The 24717-nt window shown below is 37.8% G+C and overlaps 1 protein-coding gene across 1 annotated transcript; it reads left to right on the top strand.

Annotated features, from left to right (window-relative positions):
• The first annotated feature begins 17994 nt into the window (after nucleotides 1-17994).
• LOC123560720 (tigger transposable element-derived protein 4-like) lies at nucleotides 17995-20683 on the top strand. The gene has a single exon (XM_045352884.2). The coding sequence runs from the start codon at nucleotides 18521-18523 to the stop codon at nucleotides 20252-20254; it is 1734 nt and encodes a 577-aa protein (XP_045208819.2). The 5' UTR covers nucleotides 17995-18520; the 3' UTR covers nucleotides 20255-20683.
• The last annotated feature ends 4034 nt before the right edge of the window (nucleotides 20684-24717 follow it).

The following is a 24717-nucleotide window of genomic DNA, read 5'->3' as shown; positions in this document are numbered from 1 at the left end:
AATCCATTCAGTGGTTTTGGAGGAGATGTTGTGTAAACAAAATTGTTGACGACAGACGGACGGATGAATGCACGATGGCCACACCGTGATCACAAAAGCTCACCATAATCACTTTGTGCTAAAGTGAGCTAAAAAATAATGTTATGGTTTGTTTTTGTTTTTGAACGTTTGATTTCCTCTATGTATGGACACCAGTATGGACAGACAAGCATGCCTACAACTCACACCCCTACCCTGAAAAAAAGTTGCTGGATAAATAAATGTTGACAATTGACAAAAATGTCGACTATGAATGCAGGAAATCATGCTTGCATGAAATGAACTGGGATGATTTATTAAGACAAGAGGGCCATGATGGCCCTATATCGCTCACCTGTTATCATTGCACTTAAGGACAAGTCTTCAAGGTCAAAAGATCATAATAAAGATCAATCAAAAGAATTATGAGAAAATATAGTTGAAATTTTCTTAAAGTAACTTTAAATAAAACTATTCTCAAATCAGCCAAGAAGTTTCATACAAGAAGATTTAATTTTAAAGTTTTCTATATGGCCATATAGGGATAATGAGTGTCTCCTGCAGGCCGCCATGTTTTTCGAAGAATCAAATTTAGCTCAAGGAATTTGGTAGGAGGTCATCAAAGGCACATTTGTATAAAATTATTTTGAAAACAGACCAGTAGCTTTTAAAGAAGAGTTTCAAAGTTTTCTATATAGCCATATAGGGAAAACAAGCCCCACCCCCCTATTAGGGGCCATAACTACAGAACCCATGATGGGATCTGGCCTGTTCAAGAAAGGAACCAATATTTTGTGGTGATACAATCTGCAAGCAAGTTTGGTTAAAATCAAATCATAAATGAAGCTGCTATTGTTTTGTTTGTTTGTTTGTTTGTTTTGGGTTTAACGCCGTTTTTCAACAGTATTTCAGTCATGTAATGGCGGGCAGTTAACCTAACCAGTGTTTCTGGATTCTGTACCAGTACAAACCTGTTCTCCGCAAGTAACTGCCAACTTCCCACATGAATCAGAGGTGGAGGACTAATGATTTCAGACACAATGTCGTTTATCAAATATCACGGAGAACATACGCCCCGCCCGAGGATCGAACTCACGACCCCGCGATCCGTAGACCGACGCTCTACCTACTGAGCTAAGCGGGCGGGCAAGCTGCTATTGTTTCAGGGCCCATAACTCTGGAATCCATTATGGGATCTGGCCGGTTCAAGAAAGGAGCCGAGATCTTATATATAGTGACACAAGTTTTGTGCAAGTTTGATTAAATTCAAAACATAAATGAAGCTGGGTATTTTGCAGACAAGGCAAATAGCTAATTCTGGCCCTTTCAGGGGGCCCTCACTCTGTAACCCATAAAGGAATCTGGGCCCGTTCAAGAAAGGAACCGAGATCTTATGGTTATACAAATTGTGTGCAAGTTTGGTTAAAACAAGAGCTCGTCAAACATGAAATGCCCCCCTTGATGCATTCAGTAATTGCACAAGGAACAGAAATTATACGCTCACTGTAAACAAAAGTTCTACCATTCTGGTTTAATCTGACCTTGACCTTTAACCTATTAACCTAACAAGAGATTTCAGAGTGATCTTGGCGCCATCACTGAGCCATTTTTTGAATGTTCCAAATTTTAAGACTAGCTCAAGGTCAAAATCAAGGTCAAATTTCATTTTGGTATAAAACAATGTGAAAGTGGTCCAAAATTTTAAAGCTGGCTTGAGAAATGTGAAAGCAGGGCACTAGATCAATTTCAAAGTCAAAGTCATTTCGGTAGACAGAACTGTGCATGTGCTTCAAATCTGGAGGCTGTAGCTTACGAAATGTGGAAGTAGGTATTAGGTAAAAATCAATGTCAAATTTCAATTCAGAACACAAAAATATCATGCTGCCCAAATTTGAAGCCTGTAGCTTCAGAAAATGTAAAAGTAGGTCACTAGGTCAATCTCAAGATCAAAGTTTTATTTCAGTACACAAAACTATGCTTGTTTGGGTTTAAATTTGAAGGCTGTAGCTTGAGAAAGTGAAAGTAGGTCACTAGGTCAAAATCAAGTCAAATTTTATTTTGAACAAAAAACTATTAATTGGTCCAAATTTGAACCTGTACCTTCAAAATGTAAAAGTAGGTCACTAGGGCAATAACAAGGTCAAAGTTTTTTTTGGGACACAAACCTATGCATTGGTTTCCAAATTTGAAGGCTGCAGCTACAGAAATGTGAAAGAGGTCACTAGGTCAAGATCAAGGGCAATTCATGTCAAGGTTCATCTTCCCATTCAAAACTATACATGTGGTCCAAATTTGAAAATTAAGTTATGGACATGAAGATTCTAAGTTTTCCCTATATAAGTCTATATGAACCATATGAAACCCCCGGGGCGGGGGCCATATTGACCCTAGAGGGATAATTTGAACAAAGTTTGGAAGAACCACTAAATGATGTTACATTACAAAATATCAAAGCCATAGTCTTTGTGGTTTGGACAAGAAGATTTTCAAAGTTTTTCCTATAAAAAGTCTATTTAAACCATGTGACCCCCAGGGTGGGGCCAATTTGACCCTTTGGGGGGAAAAATTTGAACAATCTTAGTTTGAGGACCACTAGATGATGTTCGTATACAAAATATTCAAAGCCCTAGGCCCTGTGGTTTTGGACAAGAGGTTGTTGAAAGTTTTTTCCTATATTTAAATCATATAAACCATGTGACCCCCGGGGTGGGGCCTATTTGACCCCAGGGAAATAATCTGAACAATCTTAGTAGAGGACCACTAGATTTTGCTACATACCAAATACAAAGCCCTAGGCCCCCTGGATTTGGACAAGAAGATCAGAAACCGTTTAACTGTTCCTGGCCAATGTGACCTTGACCTATGACCTAATGACCTCAAAATCAATAGGGGTCATTTATGGTCATGGCCAACCTAACTATCAATTTTCCTGACACTAACCTAAGCGTTCTTGAGTTATTGCCTGGAAACCATTTTACTGTCCTGGGCACTGTACCTTGACCTTTGACATACTGACCCTCAAAATCAATAGGGGTCATCTGCTGGTCATGACCAAAACCTCCCTATCAACTTCTTGCCCTAAGCCTAAGCGTTCTTTAGTTTCATCCGAAACCGTTTTAAATGTTCAGGGTCACTGTGACCTTGACCTTTAACATACTGACCTCAAAATCATTAGGGATCTTGCTGGTCATTATCAACCTTCCTATCAACTGTCATGATCCTAGGCCCAAGTGTTCTTAAGTTATCATCCAGAAACCGTTTTACTATTCAGGGTCGCTGTGACCTTGACCTTTGACATACAGACCTCAAAATCAATAGGGGTCATCTGCTGGTGATGACCAACCTCCCTATCAACTTTCATGATCCTAGGCCCAAGCGTTCTTGAGTTATCATCCGGAAACGGATTGGTCTACATTCCGACCGACCGACATCTGCAAACAATATACCCCTCCTTCTTCGAAGAGGGGCATAATAAAATCATAAATGAAGCTGCTATTTTGCAGACAAGGTCAAAATAGCTAATTCTAGCCGTTTCAGAGGCCATAACTCTGGAACCCATAATGGGATCTGGCCGGTTCAAGAAAGGAACTGAGATCTTATGGTGATACAAGTTGTGTGCAAGTTTGGTTAAAATAAAATCATAAATGAAACCATTATCGTGCAGACAAGAAATTGTTGACGCACGCACGGACGCACAGATGACGGACGAAGGGTGATCACAAAAGCTCACCTTGTCACTATGTGACAGGTGAGCTAAAAATAGCAAGGATGGCATAGCTTGTTAAATTGTCATTCTTGTATCTGACTTTTGACCTCTTAAGTGTGACCTTGACCTTAGACCTAGGGACACGGTTCTTGTGCATGACCCTCCATCTTATGAAGGTGAACAATTGTGCCAAGTTACATCAAAATCCCTCCATGCATAAAGAAGAAATGCTCCGGACAAAGTTGTCATTTCCTGTATCTGACTTTTGACCTCTAAGTGTGACCTTGACCTTAGACCTAGGGACATGGTTCTTGCGCATGACCATCAATCTTATGATGGTGAACAATTGTGCCAAGTTACATCAAAATCCCTCCATGCATAAAGAAGAAATGCTCCAGACAAAGTTGTCATTCTTGTATCTGACTTTTGACCTCTAAGTGTGATCTTGACCTTAGACCTAGGGACATGGTTCTTGCGCATGGCCCTCAATCTTATGATGGTGAACACTTGTGCCAAGTTACATCAAAATCCCTCCATGCATAAAGAAAAATTCCCGGAAAAAATTGCATTCTTTTTCTGACTTTTGACCTCTAAGTGGAAACCTTGACCGTAACCTAGGGACATGGTTCTTGCTCTGACCCTCCATCTTATGATGGTGGAATGTTTGTGCCAAGTTACATCAAAATCCCTCCATGCATAAAGAAGAAATGCTCCGGACAAAATTGTCATTCTTGTATCTGACTTTTGACCTCCAAGTGTGACCTTGACCTTAGACCTAGGGATATGGTTCTTGCGCATGACCCTCCATCTTATGATGGTGAATGATTGTGCCAAGTTACATCAAAATCCCTCCATGCATAAAGAAGAAATGCTCCAAGCAAAATTGTCATTCTTGTATCTGACTTTTGACCTCTTTGGTGACCCTTTACCTAAGACCCTAGGAATGGGTTTTTGCGCAAGACCCTCCATCTTATGCTGGTGAATGATTGTGCCAAGTTACATCAAAATCCCTCCATGCATAAAGAAGAAATGCTCCAGACGAAATTGTCATTCCTGTATCTGACCTTTGACCTCCAAGTGTGACCTTGACCTTAGACCTAGGGACATGGTTCTTGCGCATGCCATTCCATCTCATGATGGTGAAAATTTGACATCTAAAAGTGACCTTGACCTTAGACCCAGGAACCTGGTTCTTGCGCTTGACACTCAGTCTCATAGTGTTGAACATTTGTGCCAAGTTATATCAAAATCCCTTTATGCATGAAGAAGAGATGCTCCGGACAAAGTCGTTCTTGTATCTGAACTTTTGCCTCTAACTGTGACCTTGACCTTAGACCTAGGGACCTGGTTCTTGTGCATGACACTCTGTCTCATGGTGGTGAAAATTTGTGCCAAGTTACATCAAAATCCCTCCATGCAAAGGGCTTTCCCATAATACATCCTGTCTTTCAGGTATATATATAAAAAGTGCTCAAGTTAGTGTTGACCATTTTTGTGAAGCTTTCCACTCCTTGTAATCAAAACAAGAGGGCCATGACGGCCCTATATCGCTCACCTGACCTATTGACCTAAAGATCATCAAGATCAACACTCTGACCAAGTTTCATTAAGATATGGTCATAAGTGTAGCCTCTAAAGTGTTAACTAGCTTTTCCTTTGATTTGACCCAGTGACCTAGTTTTTGACAACACATGACCCAGATTCAAACTTGACCTGAAGATCACCAAAATTAACATTCTGATTAAGTTTCATGAAGATACATTCATAAATGTAGCCTCTAGTGTTAATAGAAGATGTTTGCAAAAAAACGCATGTCCCCCCCCAATGCCCAAAATGGTATAGGCAAGAAGTCCCAAAAGGAGTCAGGAGCGAAAGTCAAAGAGACACCGATGGTTGGCTGCAATAGGGTCATCTACTTGGCATGTCCAGTGATCCTGCTAAGTTTCAAAAACCCCTTGGGTAGTGGTTCTCAATCACTGTTAAGGCTCCTGTGACCTTGACCTTTGATCAAGTGACCCCAAAATAAATAGGGTCATCTACTCTGCATGTCCAATCATCCTATTAAGTTTCAACATTCTAGGTCAAGTGGTTCTCAAGTTATTTTCCAGAAATGATTTCACATGACCAGGGCCCTTGACCTTGACCTTTAAAGACTGACCCAAAAAATCAATAGCGGTCATCTACTCGCATGTTCAATTATCCTATGAAGTTTCAAGATTCTAGATCAAGAAGTTCTCAAGTCATTGATCGGAAATGGTTATCAATGTTCAGGCCCCTGTGACCTTGACCTTTAACGGAGTGACCCCAAAATCGATAGGTCATGTACTCGCTGAGCAATCATCCTAGAAGTTTCAACATTCTGGGTTGAGTGGTTCTCAAGTTACTGACCGGGAAATTGGTTTTCCATGTTCAGGCTCCCGTGACCTTGACCTTTAATAGAGTGACCCCCAAAATTAATTGGGGGCATTAACCGTGTATGTCCATCATCCTATGAAGTTTTTAACATTCTGGGTCAAAAGGTTCTCAAATTATTGATCAGAAGCCGTTTTCCATGTTCAGGGCCCCCGTGACCTTGACCTTTAACGAGTGAAACCCCCAAAAACCCAAAAGGGTCATCTACTCTATATGACCAATCATCCTAGAAGTTTCAACACTCTGGTCAAGTGGTACTCAAGTTATTGATTGGAAAGGTTTTCAATGTTCAGACCCCGTGACCTTGACCTTTGAAAGGGGTACCCCAAAAACAATAGGGGTCATCTACTCTTCATGACCAATCATCCTATTAAGTTTCAACATTCTGGGTCAAGTGGTTCTCTAGTTATTGATCGAAAATGGTTTTCCGTGTTCAGGCCCCTGTGACCTTGACCTTTGACGGAGTGACCCCAAAATCAATAGGGGTCATATACTCTTCATGACCAATCATCCTATTAAGTTTCAACATTCTGGGTCAAGTGGTTCTCTAGTTATTGATCGGAAATCATTTTCAATGTTCAGGTCCCTGTGACCTTGACCTTTGATGAAGGGTGACCCCAAAATCAATAGGGGTCATCTACTCTTCATGACCAATCATCCTGTGAAGTTTCAACATTCTGGGTCAAGTGGTTCTCTAGTTATTGATCGGAAATGGTTTTCAATGTTCAGGCCCCTGTGACCTTGACCTTTGACAGAGTGACCCCAAAAACAATAGGGGTCGTCTACTCCAGCAGCCCTACAACCCTATAAAGTTTGAAGTTTCTAGGTCAAATGGTTCTCCAGCTATTGCTCGGAAATGAAGTGTGACGTACGGACGGACGGAAGGACGGACGGACAGACGGGCGGACAGACAGGGCAAAAACAATATGTCTCCTGGGGGAGACATAACAAGCTTTTCCTTTGATTTGACCTAGTGACCTAGTTTCTGACCTCACCTGACCCAGATTTAAACTTGACCTATAGATCATCAAGATTAACATTCTGACCAAGTTTCATTAAGATATGGTCATAAATGTGGCCACTACAGTGTTAACAAGCTTTTCCTTTGATTTGACCTGGTGACCGAGTTTTTGACCCCAGATGACACAATATCAAACTCGTCCAAGATTTTATTGAGGGTAACATTCTGACCAAGTTTCATTAAGATTGGGCCAAAATTGTGACCTCTAGAGTGTTAACAAGCTTTTCCTTTGATTTAACCTGGTGACCTAGTTTTTGACCCCAGATGACCCAGATTTGAACCTGACCTATGGACCATCAAGATTAACATTTTGACAGTTTCATTAAGATATGGTCATAAATGTGGCCTCTAGAGTGTTAACAATCTTTTCTTTTGATCTGATCTAGTGACCTAGTTTTTGACCCTACAAGACCCAGATTCACACTGGACCTTGAGATCATCATGATTAACATTCTGACGAAGATATAGTCATAAATGTGACCTCTACAGTGTTAACAAGCTTTTCCTTTGATTTGACCTGGTGACCTAGTTTTTGACCCCACATGACCTAATATCAAACTCGTCCAAGATTTTACTGAGGGTAACATTCTGACCAAGTTTCATTAAGATTGGGCCAAAATTGTGACCTCTAGAAAGTTAACAAGCTTTTCCTTTGATTTAACCTGGTGACCTAGTTTTTGACCCCAGATGACCCAATATCAAACTTGTTCAAGATTTTATTGAGGGTAACATTCTGACCAAGTTTCATAAAGATTGGACCAAAATTGTGACCTCTAGAATGTTAACAAGCTTTTCCTTTGATTTGACCTGGTGACCTAGCTAATTTTGGCTCTTTCAGGGGCCATAACTCTGGAACCCATTAAGGGATCTAGCCGGTTTAAAAAAGGAACTGAGATCTTATGGTGACACAAGTTTTGTGCAAGTTTGATTAAATTCAAATCATAAATGAAGCTGCTATTGTGCAGACAAGGTCAAAATAGCTAATTATGGCCCTTTCAGGGGCCATAACTCTGGAACCCATAATGGAATTTCGCCAGTTGAAGAAAGGAACCAAGATCTTATGGTGATACAAGTTGTGTGCAAGTTTGGTTAAAATAAAATCATAAATGAAGCCGCTATTGTGCAGACAAGGTCAAAACAGCTAATTCTGGCCCTTTCAGGGGCCATAACTCTGGAACACATATTGGAATCTGGCCAGTTCAAGAAAGGAACCAAGATCTTATTGTGATTCAAGTTGTGTGCCAGTTTGGTAAAAATCAAGTTATAAATAAAGCTGCTATTGTGCAGACAAGGTCAAAATAGCTAATTTTGGCCCTTTCAGGGGCCATAACTCTGGAACCCATAATGGGATCTGGCCAGTTCAAGAAAGGAACCGGGATCTTATGGTGATACAAGTTGTGTTCAAGTTTGGTTAAAATAAAATCATAAATGAAACCACTATCGTGCAGACAAGAAATTGTTGACGCACAGACGGACGCACAGAGGACGGACGAAGGGTGATCACAAAAGCTCACCTTGTCACTATGTGACAGGTGAGCTAATAAAAATAGGGGGCGGAGTCAGACGAAAAATAGGAGGTGCGCAAGTTCATATCATGATAAAGACTCATGCAAGGTTTCATCAATTTATATCAAATACTTTTTGAGCTAGGCGCGTCACGAACTTCAGATGGATGGACGGACAAGACCAAATCTATATGCCCCCCACCACTCATGGGGGGCACAACAAGGTGTGTGTCATAAAAAGTGAAATAACTCCTTTCGGCACAGCTTTTAGTATGGTTTTGATGTGAGCATCAGATAGAATATACATTTTTATATCACTCTGTTTTTAACTCGTACATTTTGAGGCCTTCATTATTCCTGGAAAACAAATTTTGTAAAATGTTGAGTGATTCGATGTCGTAATATTCATATAGTCTGTTTATTTTTTCTCTCAAAAGTAATGTTTTTTTTCCTATGATCCATACCTGTAAATTATTGGCAGTTACAATACATAAATATAAAATTATCTTTGAATTAGTTCGTTTAAAATTGAAAGATAGTGCTCAACTTTTTGTTTGAATGATTATTCATAATCTTGAAGTAAACTATATTTTTGGTGAACACATCCGAATCTATGCATACTTTGTTCAAATAACTATTAAAATAGTCTTAGAAGAGTTATCTGTCACTACCTTCACTTTTCCAAATACTACATACATGTCAAGTTCCGTGGACAATTTTCTAGGAGATTTCATGAAAATCCAGGAGATTTTTTTGAGGAGCATTTTTTAGGAAATTTTTGGTCGAATATAAAACTGTGTAACAGATAAGATCTGATTTGGGCAATGTTTTTAGGTACTTGAGTTGCATTTTAAACGTGTTAACCTTAATCCTGTTCAATACGACTGATTCAACCTTTGCGACGAGTGTAAATTGTCCATGCAGTCTGATCATGATCTGCACTTTTTGCCATATATCAGTATCTTTTTGTAAGCACCCTTAGCTGGTACTGTCCAAAAAGTTTATTTTAGAAATTCTGCAATGTAAACAAAAAAAAATTATATACATATATAGTAACTTTATTCAGTTATTACAGTATGGTTTGAGCAGAGGAATTGGAATTTGGATGAAATTTTATATTGGCGAGTTTCTTTAATGTGAATAATCTGCAGTTTTTTTTACAGTCTTAAATTTTTTGCAAATGAACAGAATCTAACATTGATTGGAAATAAGGCCAGAGTTCTTTGATTTTTCGTTACTCAGACCCGCCGCCCCTATTTTCAGTCATTTTCGAAAAAAATAAAAATTGAAATTTCAAAAATTTCAATATTATTTTCGGGCAACGATCGATGTTTTGCTGCATTCTGACGACGACAATGTCGATATTCGTCAGTGCATTATCCGTCAGTGTCATATAGGCGCAATTTCCGCTCAAATGGAAGCGTCTCCCGTACGTAAACAAAAACTTGATTGAAATTTAAGATTGTCTTTGAACGATTTATGCGCGATATATAAGCAATAAAACAACGAAAAACAAGTTCTGTAAAGGTTACGGTCAGTAATGGTGTCTCAAAACGTCAGAAAAACATAGATTTACCCGACGTAAATAAAAACGGCAACATTGAATGTGAATTTGACATGCCTTTGGCGGTTATATATTACATGAGGATGAGGTATAGGATCAACAAAGTGCTGCCAAACAAAGGAGTCATCCGTTACAGATTTTGGGGTTTTTTTTACCAGGAGGGAAAGGGGCCCAGGCCTGTGATTTGGAGCAAAAACAGCTCGGTGTTTGGGCAAAGGGGAATAAAAAACCTGATGTAAAGTCAGTTTTTGGGGAAAATTGCATAATTTTAAAGATAATTTCTGAGGGAAGGACCCTTTTATGAAGGGGATAAAACCCTGTGATATGCTTATGAAGACATATATATATTACAAGTTGCCTGATTGGAGGTATTTATCTATATATTCCATTGCATACAAATCCTTTTCAGGGACCTATCTAGATACTAATGCTTTCAGTCATTTTCTGGCCATCGAATATAAAATAAAGAGTGGCCAGACTTTGAATCACTTGCCCCTGACCACTGTGGGATCGAGCCCCACTCAGGTCATCATGTGAAAAAGATACCCAGCTGGCTGACGGAAGGTAGGCCATTCTACCCAGATGCCAATTCTTGCCTGAGGTGATGCCCAGATGAGTATCTGGGGTCTTCCTGCTCCATTTAAGTCTGGAAAGTCACCATATGACCTATGAAATTGTGTCAGTGTGACTTATAACACAACAAATAAATATTAAAATGTATTAAATAAAGATCTTGGTCAGAAAAGTTTATGAATTAAAAATAAAAGTATGCACATGCTAAAAATGAAACAAGCCGATCAGACCATTGAAAATTGCTATTCAGTCATCAATTTAATACTCATCGGAGATGTTATGACCAAGGGCAAATAGTACCAATACCCAAAGAGTGATTTTGTTAAATTTTTTGAAATCATCAATTCTATGTTCAAGATAATAAAAAAGCTAAACACAGAATGGTAATTTTCTTTGTATTACATGTTAAATGCGTATTGAAGTAGTGTTAAAATCCTTTCAGGCAACACATTTGAAGTGATCACTTATCGTCTGTTGTTTTAGTAATTTTACTGCCTTTTTATTTTTATTTTTATCCCTCCTCCTGTCAACATTTTTCTGCCCAAAATCCGAGTAACAAAAAATAAAAAAACTCTGGCCTAAATCTATTTCACCATTTTTGAATCTATACTGAAAAATGCTTTTTACTCATCAAAATGAAAATTAATTGAAAATCACAGCTGTTGAAAGAATGTTATAACCTATCTCTAGTTGTTTTCTCCATCAGTGGTAATGACTGCCATCACTCCAATAAAGGTCGGCTCTTTAAGTATCCTTATAAAATATATCTTTTCACACTTAAAATCTTCAATAAACAATCATCACAATATATCAGTATCACCACTCGCCAATTAACACAATCTAACAAGAGGGCCGCCAAGCGGGGCAATATACGCCCGAAGGATTACATCATAGGATGGGAGCAAAATTTTAAGAACTTGACTGTTGTAGCCCCAAAGGACTGGAACAACAAAAGGAAAACTTCAAAAAACAAATCTAAGTCCACAAAAAAAATATTCAAAGTCTACAAAAAAATCCTTATCAGGTACAGGTATGTAAAAATACACCTTAAAATTAGAGGTACCATCCATGTTGTACAACAGAAAAGTGGTCTCGGTTTTTCCCTATGGCCAATAATAAAAAAGTTTCAAAATAAGCTATTTATAGTAACATAAAAGGGAAGTAATTTAAAAAAAAATTATTGTAAGTACAAAAAAGAGATCTGCCAAATAAAAACAAGACTACTGCAATGCAGAGCAATATACACAAATCAAAGTCATATATGACCTTTGACCCTTAAGTGTGACCTTGACCTTGAAGCGAGTCATCCGGAGCATGCGCTCTGCACATTGTTACAATGTGGTGAACATTTCTGCCAAGTTTCTTTGAAATCCTTCCAGCAGTTCAAGAGTTACAGAGCGGACACGAAACAAACTGATATGACTTTTGACCCCTAAGTGTGACCTTGATCTTGAAGCAAGTCATCTGGAACATGCGCTCTGCACGTCGTCTTGGTGTGGTGAACATTTGTGTCAAGTGTCTTTGAAATCCTTCAAGGGGTTCAAGAGTTACAGAGCGGACACAAAACAAACTGATATGACTTTTGACCCCTAAGTGTGACCTTGACCTTGAAGCAAGTCATCCGGAACATGCGCTCTGCACGTCCTCTTGGTGTGGTGAACATTTGTGTCAAGTTTCTTTGAAATCCTTCAAGGGGTTCAAGAGTTACAGAGCGGACACAAAACAAACTGATATGACTTTTGACCCCTAAGTGTGACCTTGACCTTGAAGCAAGTCATCCGGAACATGTGCTCTGCACGTCGTCTTGGTGTGGTGAACATTTGTGTCAAGTTTCTTTGAAATCCTTCAAGGGGTTCAAGAGTTACAGAGCGGACACGAAACAAACTGATATGACCTTTGACTCCTAAGTGTGACCTTGACCTTGAAGCGAGACATCCAAAACATGCGCTCTGCACATCGTCTCAGTGTGGTGAACATTTGTGTAAAGTTTCCTTGAAATCCTTCAAGGGGTTCAAGAGTTACAGAGCGGACACAAAATTGCTAACGGACAGACGGACACCAGCGTCATAACATAATACGTCCCTTCGGGCGTATAAAAATAGCACAGTACACACCTGTCTGCAGAATGTCATCAGTGCGTGACCTTGTTAAACTCTTATCAATATCGCAGTAGAGTGATACAGTGTGTAATTAGGGATTAAGTTTGATGTAGGAAACCATTATCTTGGAATTTTGGATTTCCGGGAGAAATAATTGATTTCCGTATGTCCGGGAAATGGACAAAAATCCGTGAGACTCCCGGACGATCCGGGAAACTTGACATGTATGATTAATAGGACCAAATTTTTCAGATAAAATATTTCCTTTCAGCATGAAAAATTAAGTATGAAAATTAAACTATTATATAATTGAGGTATTCTGGTATAAAGTTTTCAACAGAAAGTGTAAATATCAGATGCAATTTGAATTTTTAGGTACCATCTCTATATACTGTATTATACATTTAAGGCATAAAAAAAATTGTTTCTGGTATCCCGACCTACCCTAAATTTTTGGCTCAACCCTAAATGTTTTTATGGCCTTGGAGAATTTTTTTCCCCCAACTTTTTAACAAAAAGTTGCTGAACTGCACTTTTTATGCTTTAAACATGGTCAGTGATGTTAGAAATCAACTTAATGATGCTCTAAAGGCATAATCCTCTTATTTGTATTCAGTTTTTACACAAAAATAATTTCCGAAAAGTCTCTTAATAAAACAAGAGAGGGCCATGAAGGTCCTGTATCACTCACCTGACCTACTGACCTAAAGATCATCAAGATTAACATTCTGACCAAGTTTTATTAAGATATGGTCAAAAATATGGCCTCTACAGTGTTAACTAGTTTTTCCTTTAATTTGACCTAGTGAATTAGTTTTTGACCCCACATGACCCATATTCAAACTTGACCTAAAGATCATCAAAATTAAAGTTCTGTCCAAGTTTCATGAAGATACAGTCATAAATGTGGCTTCCAGACTGTTGACAAGCTTTACTTTTGATTTGAGCTGGTGACCTAGTTTTTGACCCCACCTGACCCAGATTGGAACTTAACCTTAAGATCATTAAGATTAACATTCTGACCAAGTTCCATGAAGATATGTCATAAATGTGGTCTCTAGTGTTCACTAGTTTTTCCTTTTATTTGACCTCGTGACCTAGTTTTTGACTCCACATTACCCAGATTCCAACTTGGCCTAAAGATCATCAAGATTAACATTCTGACCAAGTTTCATGATGATACAGTCATAAATTTGACCTCTAGATTGTTGACAAGTGTTGTAAATTTAGCAGCTAGTCTTATTAAAGTTGATTTATTAATTGATTCTACTGATGTGAAACTTTGGCCTCTGCTATTAGAGATGTCATTCACCAGTTACCCTCATAAATTGTTTGGGACTGGAGTGTGTATCATTTTGTATCATTTTATCATGGTATGTTGTCATCATGTACCATCGTAAACATGTCTGATTTGTTAGAGTTAGAGGTGGCTCTGTATTTGGGATGGTACCATCAGTCAACGGTTATCCTCATAAATATTAGGAGTAATCTTTGTCTTTCATTACTATGATACACTCCAAATATGGGAGGGTACCTGCTTTTGTATATAAACCTAGGTCAGAACTAGGGAGAGGATTCTTTACTTTTGGCTCGGACTTTGAAAATGACAGATCATAGAAACAAGAAATGAAATATTTTACAGTTATAATTATAAGTGACTTTAGACCAGAGGAGTGTGAGAATTATAATTTTGACAACATTATTTCCATCATTTAGATTATTTATCCATCACATAATAAACTGATGTAGTAAACGGGAATTTAAGTGTATTTTATCAATGGAGTATAAACCCCCACACCTGAATCTACGTTTTTCAACACAAGCTTTACTTTTGATTTGAGCTGGTGACCTAGTTTTTGACCCCACCTGACCCAGATTGGAACTTAACCTTAAGATCATTAAGATTAACATTCTGACCAAGTTTCATGAAGATATGTCATAAATGTGGTCTCTAGTGTTCACTAGCTTTTCCTTTTATTTGACCTGGTGACCTAGTTTTTGACTCCACATTACCCAGATTCCAACTTGGCCTAAAGATCATCAAGATTAACATTCTGACCAAGTTTCATGAAGATACAGTCATAAATTTGACCTCTAGATTGTTAACAAGCTTTACCTTTGATCTGACCTGTTGACCTATTTTTTGACCCTACATGACCCAGATCTGAACTTGATCTAAAGGTCATCCAGACAAACATTCGTGCTTTTCAAACTTAAAACAAGAGATGCTTTTGAGAAAAGCGCATGTCTCCCACAACTGCCCATTGAACAAGAGCTGTCCGTAAGACAGCCAAGCTCGACTATTCGAAATATTGTCCTAGAAGCAGGAAAATATTACCCAAAAAGGTTAAATATCAAAAGAGTTTTAAGTTCAAAAGGGGGAATAATTTGACCAAAATGCATATCAGTTATGGGACTTGCTGCTATCAACTAGTTTTATAACCCCGAAGGCACATGTGAAGTTTCAATTCAATATCTGCATTAGTTTTGGAGGTAGAAACTGGCATGTAAAACTTTAACCAGAATTTTCTAAGTCCAAAAGGGGGCATAATTTGCCCAAAAAACATGCCAGAGTTATGGGACTTGATCCAGTGAGGTTAATAATTGATCTAGAAAAAGAAAAAATAAGTTTCAAATCTATTTGCCTTTTAGAAATAGCTGTATGTACTTGCACGCAAAACTTTAACCAGAATTTGCTAAGTCCAAAAGGGGGCATAATTTGGCCAAAATGAAGGTCAGAGTTATGGGACTTGCTGCTATCAACTAGTTTTATAACCCCGAAGACACATGTGAAGTTTCAAATCAATATCTGCATTAGTTTTGGAGATAATAACTTGCATGTAAAACTTTAACCAAAATTTTCTAAGTCTAAAAGGGGGCATAATTTGCTCAAAAAACATGTCAGAGTTATGGGTCTTGACCCAGTGAGGTTGGTAATTGATCTAGAAAAAGAAAAAGTAAGTTTCAAATCTATATGCCTTTTAGAAATAGCTGTATGTACTTGCACGCAAAACTTTAACCAGAATTTTCTAAGTCCAAAAGGGGGCATAATTTGGCCAAAATGAAAGTCAGAGTTATGGGACTTGCTGCTATCAACTAGTTTTATAACCCCGAAGACACATGTGAAGTTTCAAATCAATATCTGCATTAGTTGTGGAGATAGTAACTTGCATGTAAAACTTTAACCAAAATTTTCTAAGTCCAAAAGGGGGCATAATTTGCTCAAAATACATGTCAGAGTTATGGGACTTGACCCAGAGAGGTTGGTAATTGACCTAGAAAAAGAAAAAATAAGTTTCAAAGCTATATGCCTTTAATTGATGGCTGTATGTACTTGCATGCAAAAACTTAACCAAGGTGTGACGCCGACGCCGACGCCGACGCCAGGGTGAGTAGAATAGCTAGACTATTCTTCGAATAGTCGAGCTAAAAATGACTAGTTTCTCTGGATGGTCTAGACGAATGGATCCAATCAGTAATTCAAGGGCCATAATTCAAAAGTGCCTGGGCGGATTTGGCTAGTTATCGAACTTGGCCGAGGTCTTATGGTCAAACACATTTTGTACAAGTTTGGTGAAGATCAGATGAGAAATGTTCGACTTAGAGTGCGGACAAGCTTTGTGACAGACAGACACACACACACAGAGACTGGAGTAAATCAAAATGTCTCCTACACCACTGTGTGGTGGGAGACATAATTAGGTCTCCAGAGTGTTTACAAGCTTTGATTTGGCCTGGTGACCTAGTTTTTGACCCCACCTGACCCAGATTGAAACTTGACCTAAAGATCTTCAAGATAAACATTCTGACAAAGTTCCATTAAGATATGGTCATAAATGTGGCCTCCTGAGTGTTATCTAGCTTTTCCTTTGATTTGACCTGTTGACCTAGCTTTTGAAACAACATGACCCAGATTCAAACTTGACCTAAAGATTATCAAGATTAACATTCTGACAAAGTTTCATGAAGACACAGTCATAAATGTGGCCTCTAGAGTGTTAAGCTTTTCCTTTGATTTGACCTTGTGACCTAGTTTTTGACCTCAGATGACCAAATATCAAACTCGTCCAATATTTTATTTAGGGTAACATTCTGACCAAGTTTCATTAAGATTGGGCCAAAAATGTGGCCTCTAGAGCATTAACACGCTTTTCCTTTGATTTGACCTGGTGACCTAGTTTTTGACCCCAGATGACCCAATATTAAACTCGTCCAAGATTTTATTATGGGTAACATTCTGACCAAGTTTCAATAAGATTCGGCCAAAATTGTGACCTCTAGAGTGCTAAAAAAAAACAACAGTCAAATGGTTGACGGATGGACGACAGACAACAGGGCAATCACAAAAGCTCACCTTGAGCACTTCGTGCTCAGGTGAGCTAAAAAAAATCCCAAAACAGAAAATCTACCTACCCTAATTTTTTTGAGCATGCTACCAGAAACAAAGAATATTTTTTTTAGGCCTAAGAAGTAATATTTGGAAATAATACAATGTTATTGAGTAACAGTTGTTGCCTCATTTATTGGACTTTTTTGCAGTACTAGAGGCACCTATGTTTTAAATAAGAAGTCTTGAAAGGGACAAAGTTAAAGGCTATAAGGCATAGATAAGATTTCGAAAATGAACTGTGTTTAAGTCAGGATAGCACAGAAGAAATGACATGGTGGCTTGAAAATGTTGAGGAGGAAAATGACTAATATATACATCCTCTTTAGAAATGGATCGGTTAGCAAAACAGATTTGAAAATGGTGCCTTGCTAGAAATTTCTATGTATCTACTGTGCATGTACCGGGAAAAACAAATATTAAAGCAGATTTTTATTCAAGAAATGTTTCCAACTCAACTGAGTGGATGTTGAAGAAGGAAATTTTTGATAGATTTTGTAAACAATTTAAGCACAATACTAGATGGCTAAAATCTGTGTAACAATATCTGGTATTTTAAAGCTCATTCTTTCCGATCAGCTGCTATTTCAGCAGCATATGATAGAGGTTGTTCTCTTGATAAGATATTGAAGACAGCTGATTGGAAAAATGACAAAAATACTTTTCTAAGGTATACAACATAGGAAAAGTAATACAGTCGAATATCGTTACCTCGATATCGGTTTGCTCGATATTCTGGTTAGCTCGATGTATTTTAGTCGGTCCCGATTTTTCTCTATATATTTTAATGTTATTATTTATCATTACCTCGATATCATTAGCTCGATATTTTGTTTAGCTCGATGTGATTTTTCAGTCCCGTCATCTTACCTGTACTATTTTTACACCTGGTTTAGTCGATATCGCAGCTTGTCAAAAAATATCCTTGTTATTTGTAAGGTGTGAAAATCAAGCTATTGTTGTCCGGCGATGTAATAATTATAATCAGGTTAGTTTGTATGTTTGTTTTGTTTGTTATTTAATCTATGGTCCAATTTAAATGTCAGCAAGTTTGCATTTAATTTCCAGTAATTAGTCTTATAAAACAGCGTGCAAGCGGGCAAGCTGTTTTCCAATTTAACAATTAATTTGGACGAAATAAATTTTTGTTTGACGGAGTAAAAATCTGCCATTTAGGATTGAGTAACAATATGCGTATTTAACTGGAAAATTTTCGATATCGAAGCACAGTCAAAATGACTACTCAACAAGGAACACTACCACTGCATTCAGACTTGTCTAGGGAAGGACCCGGTAACCAACCCGGGGGGATACCTAGCAACTCTACCGAGCATGTTGTTAATGGGGAAGGACCCGGTAACCAACCCGGGGGGATACCTATGACTTCTGCTCAACGCAGTAAGAAATCAGTAAAAAGAAAACTGGGAAATTATACACTCGAGACGAAATACAAAGCAATAATAGCCGTTGAAGAAGGGAAATCTTCAAAGACAAAAATTGCCGCTGACTTTGATATTCCTCAGAACACACTATCAACGTGGTTGAAAAAAGCAGCTGATATAAAGGAAAGCTACTTAAATGGTGAATATGGTCCACAACGTAAGCGAAGTGGTCATGCAAAGTTTCCGGAGGTAGAGGAAGCAGTATTAAAATGGTTCAAAAATGCAAGAAACGAAAATGTCCCTGTATCTGGGCCATTCCTGATACATAAAGCAAATGAATTCGCCCGTGCATTAGGTATGACCGATTTTAATTGCTCTACAGGCTGGCTAGAGCGATTCAAGGAGAGGCATGGTATCACATTTAAAAAGGTCTGTGGGGAGTCGAAGTCCGTTGACCTTACTTCTGATAGAATTCAAGAGTGGAACGATCGTCTGAGCTCAATCCTAAGAGAATATAGTCCGGAAAATATCTTTAATGCCGATGAAACTGGGTTGTTTTACCGTGCATTGAGTGATAAGACGTTAGAATTTAAGAATGTAGATTGTCACGGGGGTAAACAGAGCAAAGAGCGTCTGACTGTTATGGTGTGCGCAAACATGTCCGGTTCCGAAAAAGTGAAATTGCTCATTATTGGCAAGTCAGCAAAGCCACGGTGCTTCAAAAATGTCAAAAAGCTGCCAACTGATTATAAAGCCAATAAAAAGGCATGGATGGTATCTGAAATATTTTCAGACTGGGTTTCCGAATTCGACCGCAAAATGCATAGAAAAAAACGAAAAGTGGTGCTCATAGTGGATAATTGCCCGGCACATCCAAATGTGCAAGGTCTTCAGGCTGTCCGATTAGTTTTTCTGCCTCCAAACACAACCAGTGTCACACAACCAATGGACCAAGGGGTTATTCAGTCACTTAAAGTACAATACAGAAATTTAGTAATGCAGCGGCAGTCCGATTGTGTTGATGAGAAGAAAACGTTTGTTCTGTCTGTTCTCGATGCAATGCGGCTATTGCATCAAGCCTGGGTCAATGTTAAACAAACAACAATTGCCAACTGCTTCCGTCGGGCCAATTTTGTTCCGAATGTACCAGAAACTGCTGACGACTGTGACTCAGACTCTGACCCTGACGACGATGTGCCGTTAGGTCTTCTGCTGTGTGGTGGTGTAACTCTTTTGAGTTATGCTGCCATAGACGACCATGTTCCTACATCTGAATCTGTCAGTGACGTATCCATCATCAAAGATATCATCAGCGTAAGAAAAACGGAGGAAAAAGAGGAAAGTGACGACGAAGATGAAAACAGCGCGACTCAGATAGAGATTGTACCACCAACAATGAAAAAATCAAAAGACTCCCTAGATACATTACGATGCCTAGTAGAAACAACGGAAAACGCACCAGACAAATTCTTTCAATATCTTTCGGAGATAGGAAACTTTATTTCTAAAATTGAGGGAAAAGGACAGTTCACCCGCCAAAGTGTTTTAACAGACTTCTACCACGATACATCACGTGACAGTCAGTGAAAAAAATGCGAAAAAAGAAAATGTCAGTGAAAAAATGTGAAAAAAAGAGAAAATAAATGTGTGCTAATGATGACATGTGAAGTTGTATATAAAGAATTGGTGTGCAATCGTTCATATTTCAACGAAAAAAATATCAATAAAAATGCTGATGTTGACATGTATATTTTATAAATTTAACAAGTTGTATGTATGTATGTACTACTGAATTAAGATGTTTTATTTGTCAATAAAATTAAGATCATATTTACGTTTTTATATTATTTCTTTCCCCTTTTAAACACTCTGAAAGAAGCATGTAGTATAATGACAATATAGACGTCCTAAACAGATACAAAATGTAGTTCAAGATAGTCGATCGATATCGTTACGTCGAAGTTCGGATACGTCGATGCAATTTTCGCGGTCCCTTGAATATCGAGGTAACGGTATTTGACTGTACTAATATTAATTTTTCACAGGCAGTCCTCCGTCAAAAGTTTTGTTTGTTTTAGGTTTAATGCCGTTTTTCAAGTATTTCAGTCATGTAACGGCGGGCAGTTAACCTAACCAGTGTTCCTGGATTCTGTATCAGTACAAACCTTTTCTCCGCAAGTAACTGCCAACTTCCCCACATGAATTATCAGAGTTGGAGGACTAATGATTTCAGACACAATGTCTTTTATCAAATAGTCACGGAGAACATACACCCCGCCTGAGGATCGAACTCGCGACCCCGCGATCCATAGACCAACGCTCTTACCTACTGAGCTAAGCAGGCGGGCTCTCCGTCAAAAGTAACAGTGTGGTAATAAAGGCTGGAATTTGTATATATATTAGTTGGATAATGCATGGTGTTTTGACTGTATAACTATCTAATTACAGAGTGATACACTAAGCAGAGTGATACACTAAACAGAGTTACAGGACAGTATAATGATATTATACAAAACAGTGGAAATTCTGATAACTTCATTTACATATTTATAATGCGTAAAAGTTTGTGTTGATAGTGTACATGTGTTGTTTCACTCTACATAAGAACTAGGGTCTTTTGCTGATTATTCATAACATGTAGCAGTTTTGTTGTGTCCTTTAAAGATGCTAGTGTTTACATGCAAAGCCGAAGGCTTAACAGAAAATAATGTGCCCTCATCCAGGCATTTTGTGAGGGATGAGGGACATTATTGGAGTAAAGCTGGAGGCTGAATATATATATGAATATCTATAAAATCATTTTCCCCCTTCCCAGTAACATTTAGTTTCCATCAACAAAACTTAGCTATATGCTAGTGTGTACATGCCCAATTCAGACAACATTTTTTTTCTTGATTTGGCATTTTTAAGCTACTTTAGAAACAAGAGGGTCATGAAGACCCTGAATTGCTCACCTGAGTAATATAAGCCACATGTTTAAAATGGCACACTGATGCTAAAATATTAGAAAGTAGGTACTATTCATGATCACTGAAAGTCAGTTTTAAAATCAATGTGCAAAACTGTACATGTCATACATATTTCAAGGCTGTAACTTAAAAAACAAGAAAGTAGGTCAGTAGGTCAAGGTAACAGTCAAGTGACCCCTAATCCCTTGTGGTCATCAGGTAATTATAATAAAACAGTCTAGGAAATATGATTTCATAATTTTTAAAGTATTTATTCCTATATTACTCATATAACAAGTGACCCCCAGGGTGGGGCCTCTTTTCACCCCAGGGGCATAATTTGAACAATCTTGTTAGAAATCCACTAGGCAATGCTAAATATCAAATATCAAAGGCCTAGGCCTTGAACTTTCAGACAAGAAGATTTTTTTTCTCCCTATATAAATGTATGTTAAATTTGGGACCCCCAGGGCTGGGCCTCTTTTCATCCCAGGGGCTTAATTTGAACAATTTTGGCAGAGGACCATAAGGCAATGCTAGATACCAAATATCAAAAGCCTAGGCCTTGCAGTTTAATGCAAGAAGATTGTTAAAGTTTTTTCCTATATGTCTATGTAAAACTTGGGACCCCCGTGGAGGGGCCTCTTTTCACCCCTGGGGCACAATCTGAACAATCTTCATAGAGGACCATAAGATGATGTCACATGCCAAACATCAAGGCTCTACACCTTGCAGTTTTGGACAAGAAGATTTTTAAAGTTTTTTCCTATAAGGCTATGTAACACTTGAGATCCCCCAGGACTGGGCCTCTTTTCACCCCAGGATTATAATTTGAACATTTTTGGTAGAGGACCACAAGGCAATGCTACATGCCAAATATCAAAGGCCTTGGTCTTGTGGTTTTAGAGGTTACATTCTACCAATTCAATTCCTTATTTATTTCATATTAATAACAAAACATTCAGACCTCATTTTCAGCACTTTATAGCATTTCAATGATATGAAAACCATATATGGTCATTTAGTATAACATGTCTTCTTATCAAAAATAGAAAAATATTGACATGTTATGTTGTATATAAGAAAAATAATCTGTTCTGAGAAACATCACCCTTTAACAAGAGCACCGCCTTGCGGGTGCTGACGCTCATCTGATTTTTTTTGTGTAATAGAAATATTGTCCTACCCATGATTTTCTAAGTCTAAAAAGGGCCATCATTCTTGCAAAAAGCAGGATAGAGTTATGTTTCTTGATGTACAGTGTCCACTTATGATGGTGAAAAACTGTTGCAAGTTTTAAAGCAATAGCTTTGATAGTTTATGACAAAAGTTGACTTAAACATAATACTCAACCAAGAAAATGATTTTCTAAGTCCAAAAGGGGCAATAATTATTGCAAAAATCAGGATGGAGTTACGCTGCTTGCTGTACAGGGTCAGCTTATGATGGTGAACAAGTGTTGCAAGTTTCAAAGCAATAGCTTTGATAGTTTAAGAGAAAAAGTTGACCTAAACATAAAACTTAACCAAGAAATCTGATATTTTCTAAGTCCAAAAGGGGCCATAAATCTTGCAAAAAGCAGGATGGAGTTATGTTTCTTGCTGTACAGGGTCAACTTATGATGGTGAACAAGTGTTGCAAGTTTTAAAGCAATAGCTTTGATAGTTTAGGATAAAAGCTGACCTAAACATAAAACTTAACCAAGAAAACTGATTTTTATAAGTCCAAAAGGGGCAATAAATCTTGCAAAAAGCAAGATGGAGTTATGTTTCTTGCTGTACAGGGTCAGCTTATGATGGTGAACAAGTATTCCAAGTTTCAAAGCAATAGCTTTGACAGTTTGGGAGAAAAGTTGACCTAAACATAAAACTTAACCAAGAAATCTGATATTTTCTAAGTACAAAAGGGGCCATAAATCTTGCAAAAAGCAAGATGGAGTTATGTTTCTTGCTATACAGGGTCAGCTTATGATGGTGAACAAGTATTCCAAGTTTCAAAGCAATAGCTTTGATAGTTTAGGAGAAAAGCTGACCTAAACATAAAACTTAACCAGGCAACGCCGACGCAGACGCCGACGCCGACGCCGACAACCGCTCAAGTGATGACAATAACTCATCATTTTTTTTCAAAAAATCAGATGAGCTAAAAATGCCCCCATGAAAACAGCCGTTTAGCAGTTACGCGTAGGTAGACATTTTTCGCAAAGAATAAAACTTATTCCAAAAAATTTACAATGAAAATGGTCTAGATCTATTCTCAATACTATAAGCAATAAACATAAGCCAAAAATTTAACTGTCACCTCCTCAAGTCAATCATTATACCAGATTTCATCCATAGCATGGAACTACATTTTGGACTACTTCACATGTAACACTGAGTAGTCACTTCCGGTTTGGTGTAATCCGTCCTTAAAGGAAAATTTTTCATACTCAAAATGTGTTATTTTCACTTAAATTGTACCAGTAACCTAAATGCATGAAAAAAATACCAGTTTCAGTTTGATACAATCAATTTTGAAGGTTTTATGGCTTTTTCAGTAACATATGGCGTGCCAAATTTCCTGGAAAAAAGCTGTCACGACATCATTTTTGACCACTTTTCCTTGCTTGAGCTTATTTTTGCCATATTTTATCAAGTTTTACCATAAACTGCATTCAAATCACACACTGTTACTGTAAAATATACCCAAACTCACCCCTGACACCTAAAACTTACCAATATTTAGTCAATACATATGCATTTTTTTAAAAAAATACACCCAAAACAGTGATTTTGAAATATTTTTAGTTTTTTTTCTTTTTCTCTGCTAAATTGCACTGAAACTGTCATTTTCTATCATAATCTGGCCAAACTAGCCTATTTACAGCCACATCTAAACAAGTTTCAATTTTTACCCCTGCACAACTTATAGGTTACATTCTACCAATTCAGTTCCTTATTTATTTCATATTAATAACAAAACATTCAGACCTCATTTTCAGCACTTTAGAGCATTTCAATGATGTGAAAACCATATATGGTCATTTAGTTTAACATGTCTTCTTATTAAAAATAGAAAAATATTGGCATGTTATGTGTATATAAGAAAAATAATCTGTTC

Source organism: Mercenaria mercenaria, chromosome 10, assembly GCF_021730395.1.
Source record: "Mercenaria mercenaria strain notata chromosome 10, MADL_Memer_1, whole genome shotgun sequence".
In the NCBI taxonomy this organism is placed as follows: domain Eukaryota; kingdom Metazoa; phylum Mollusca; class Bivalvia; order Venerida; family Veneridae; genus Mercenaria; species Mercenaria mercenaria.
The sequence above is the reverse complement of the archived record's forward strand: the minus strand, read 5'-3'. Positions and strand labels throughout refer to the sequence as shown.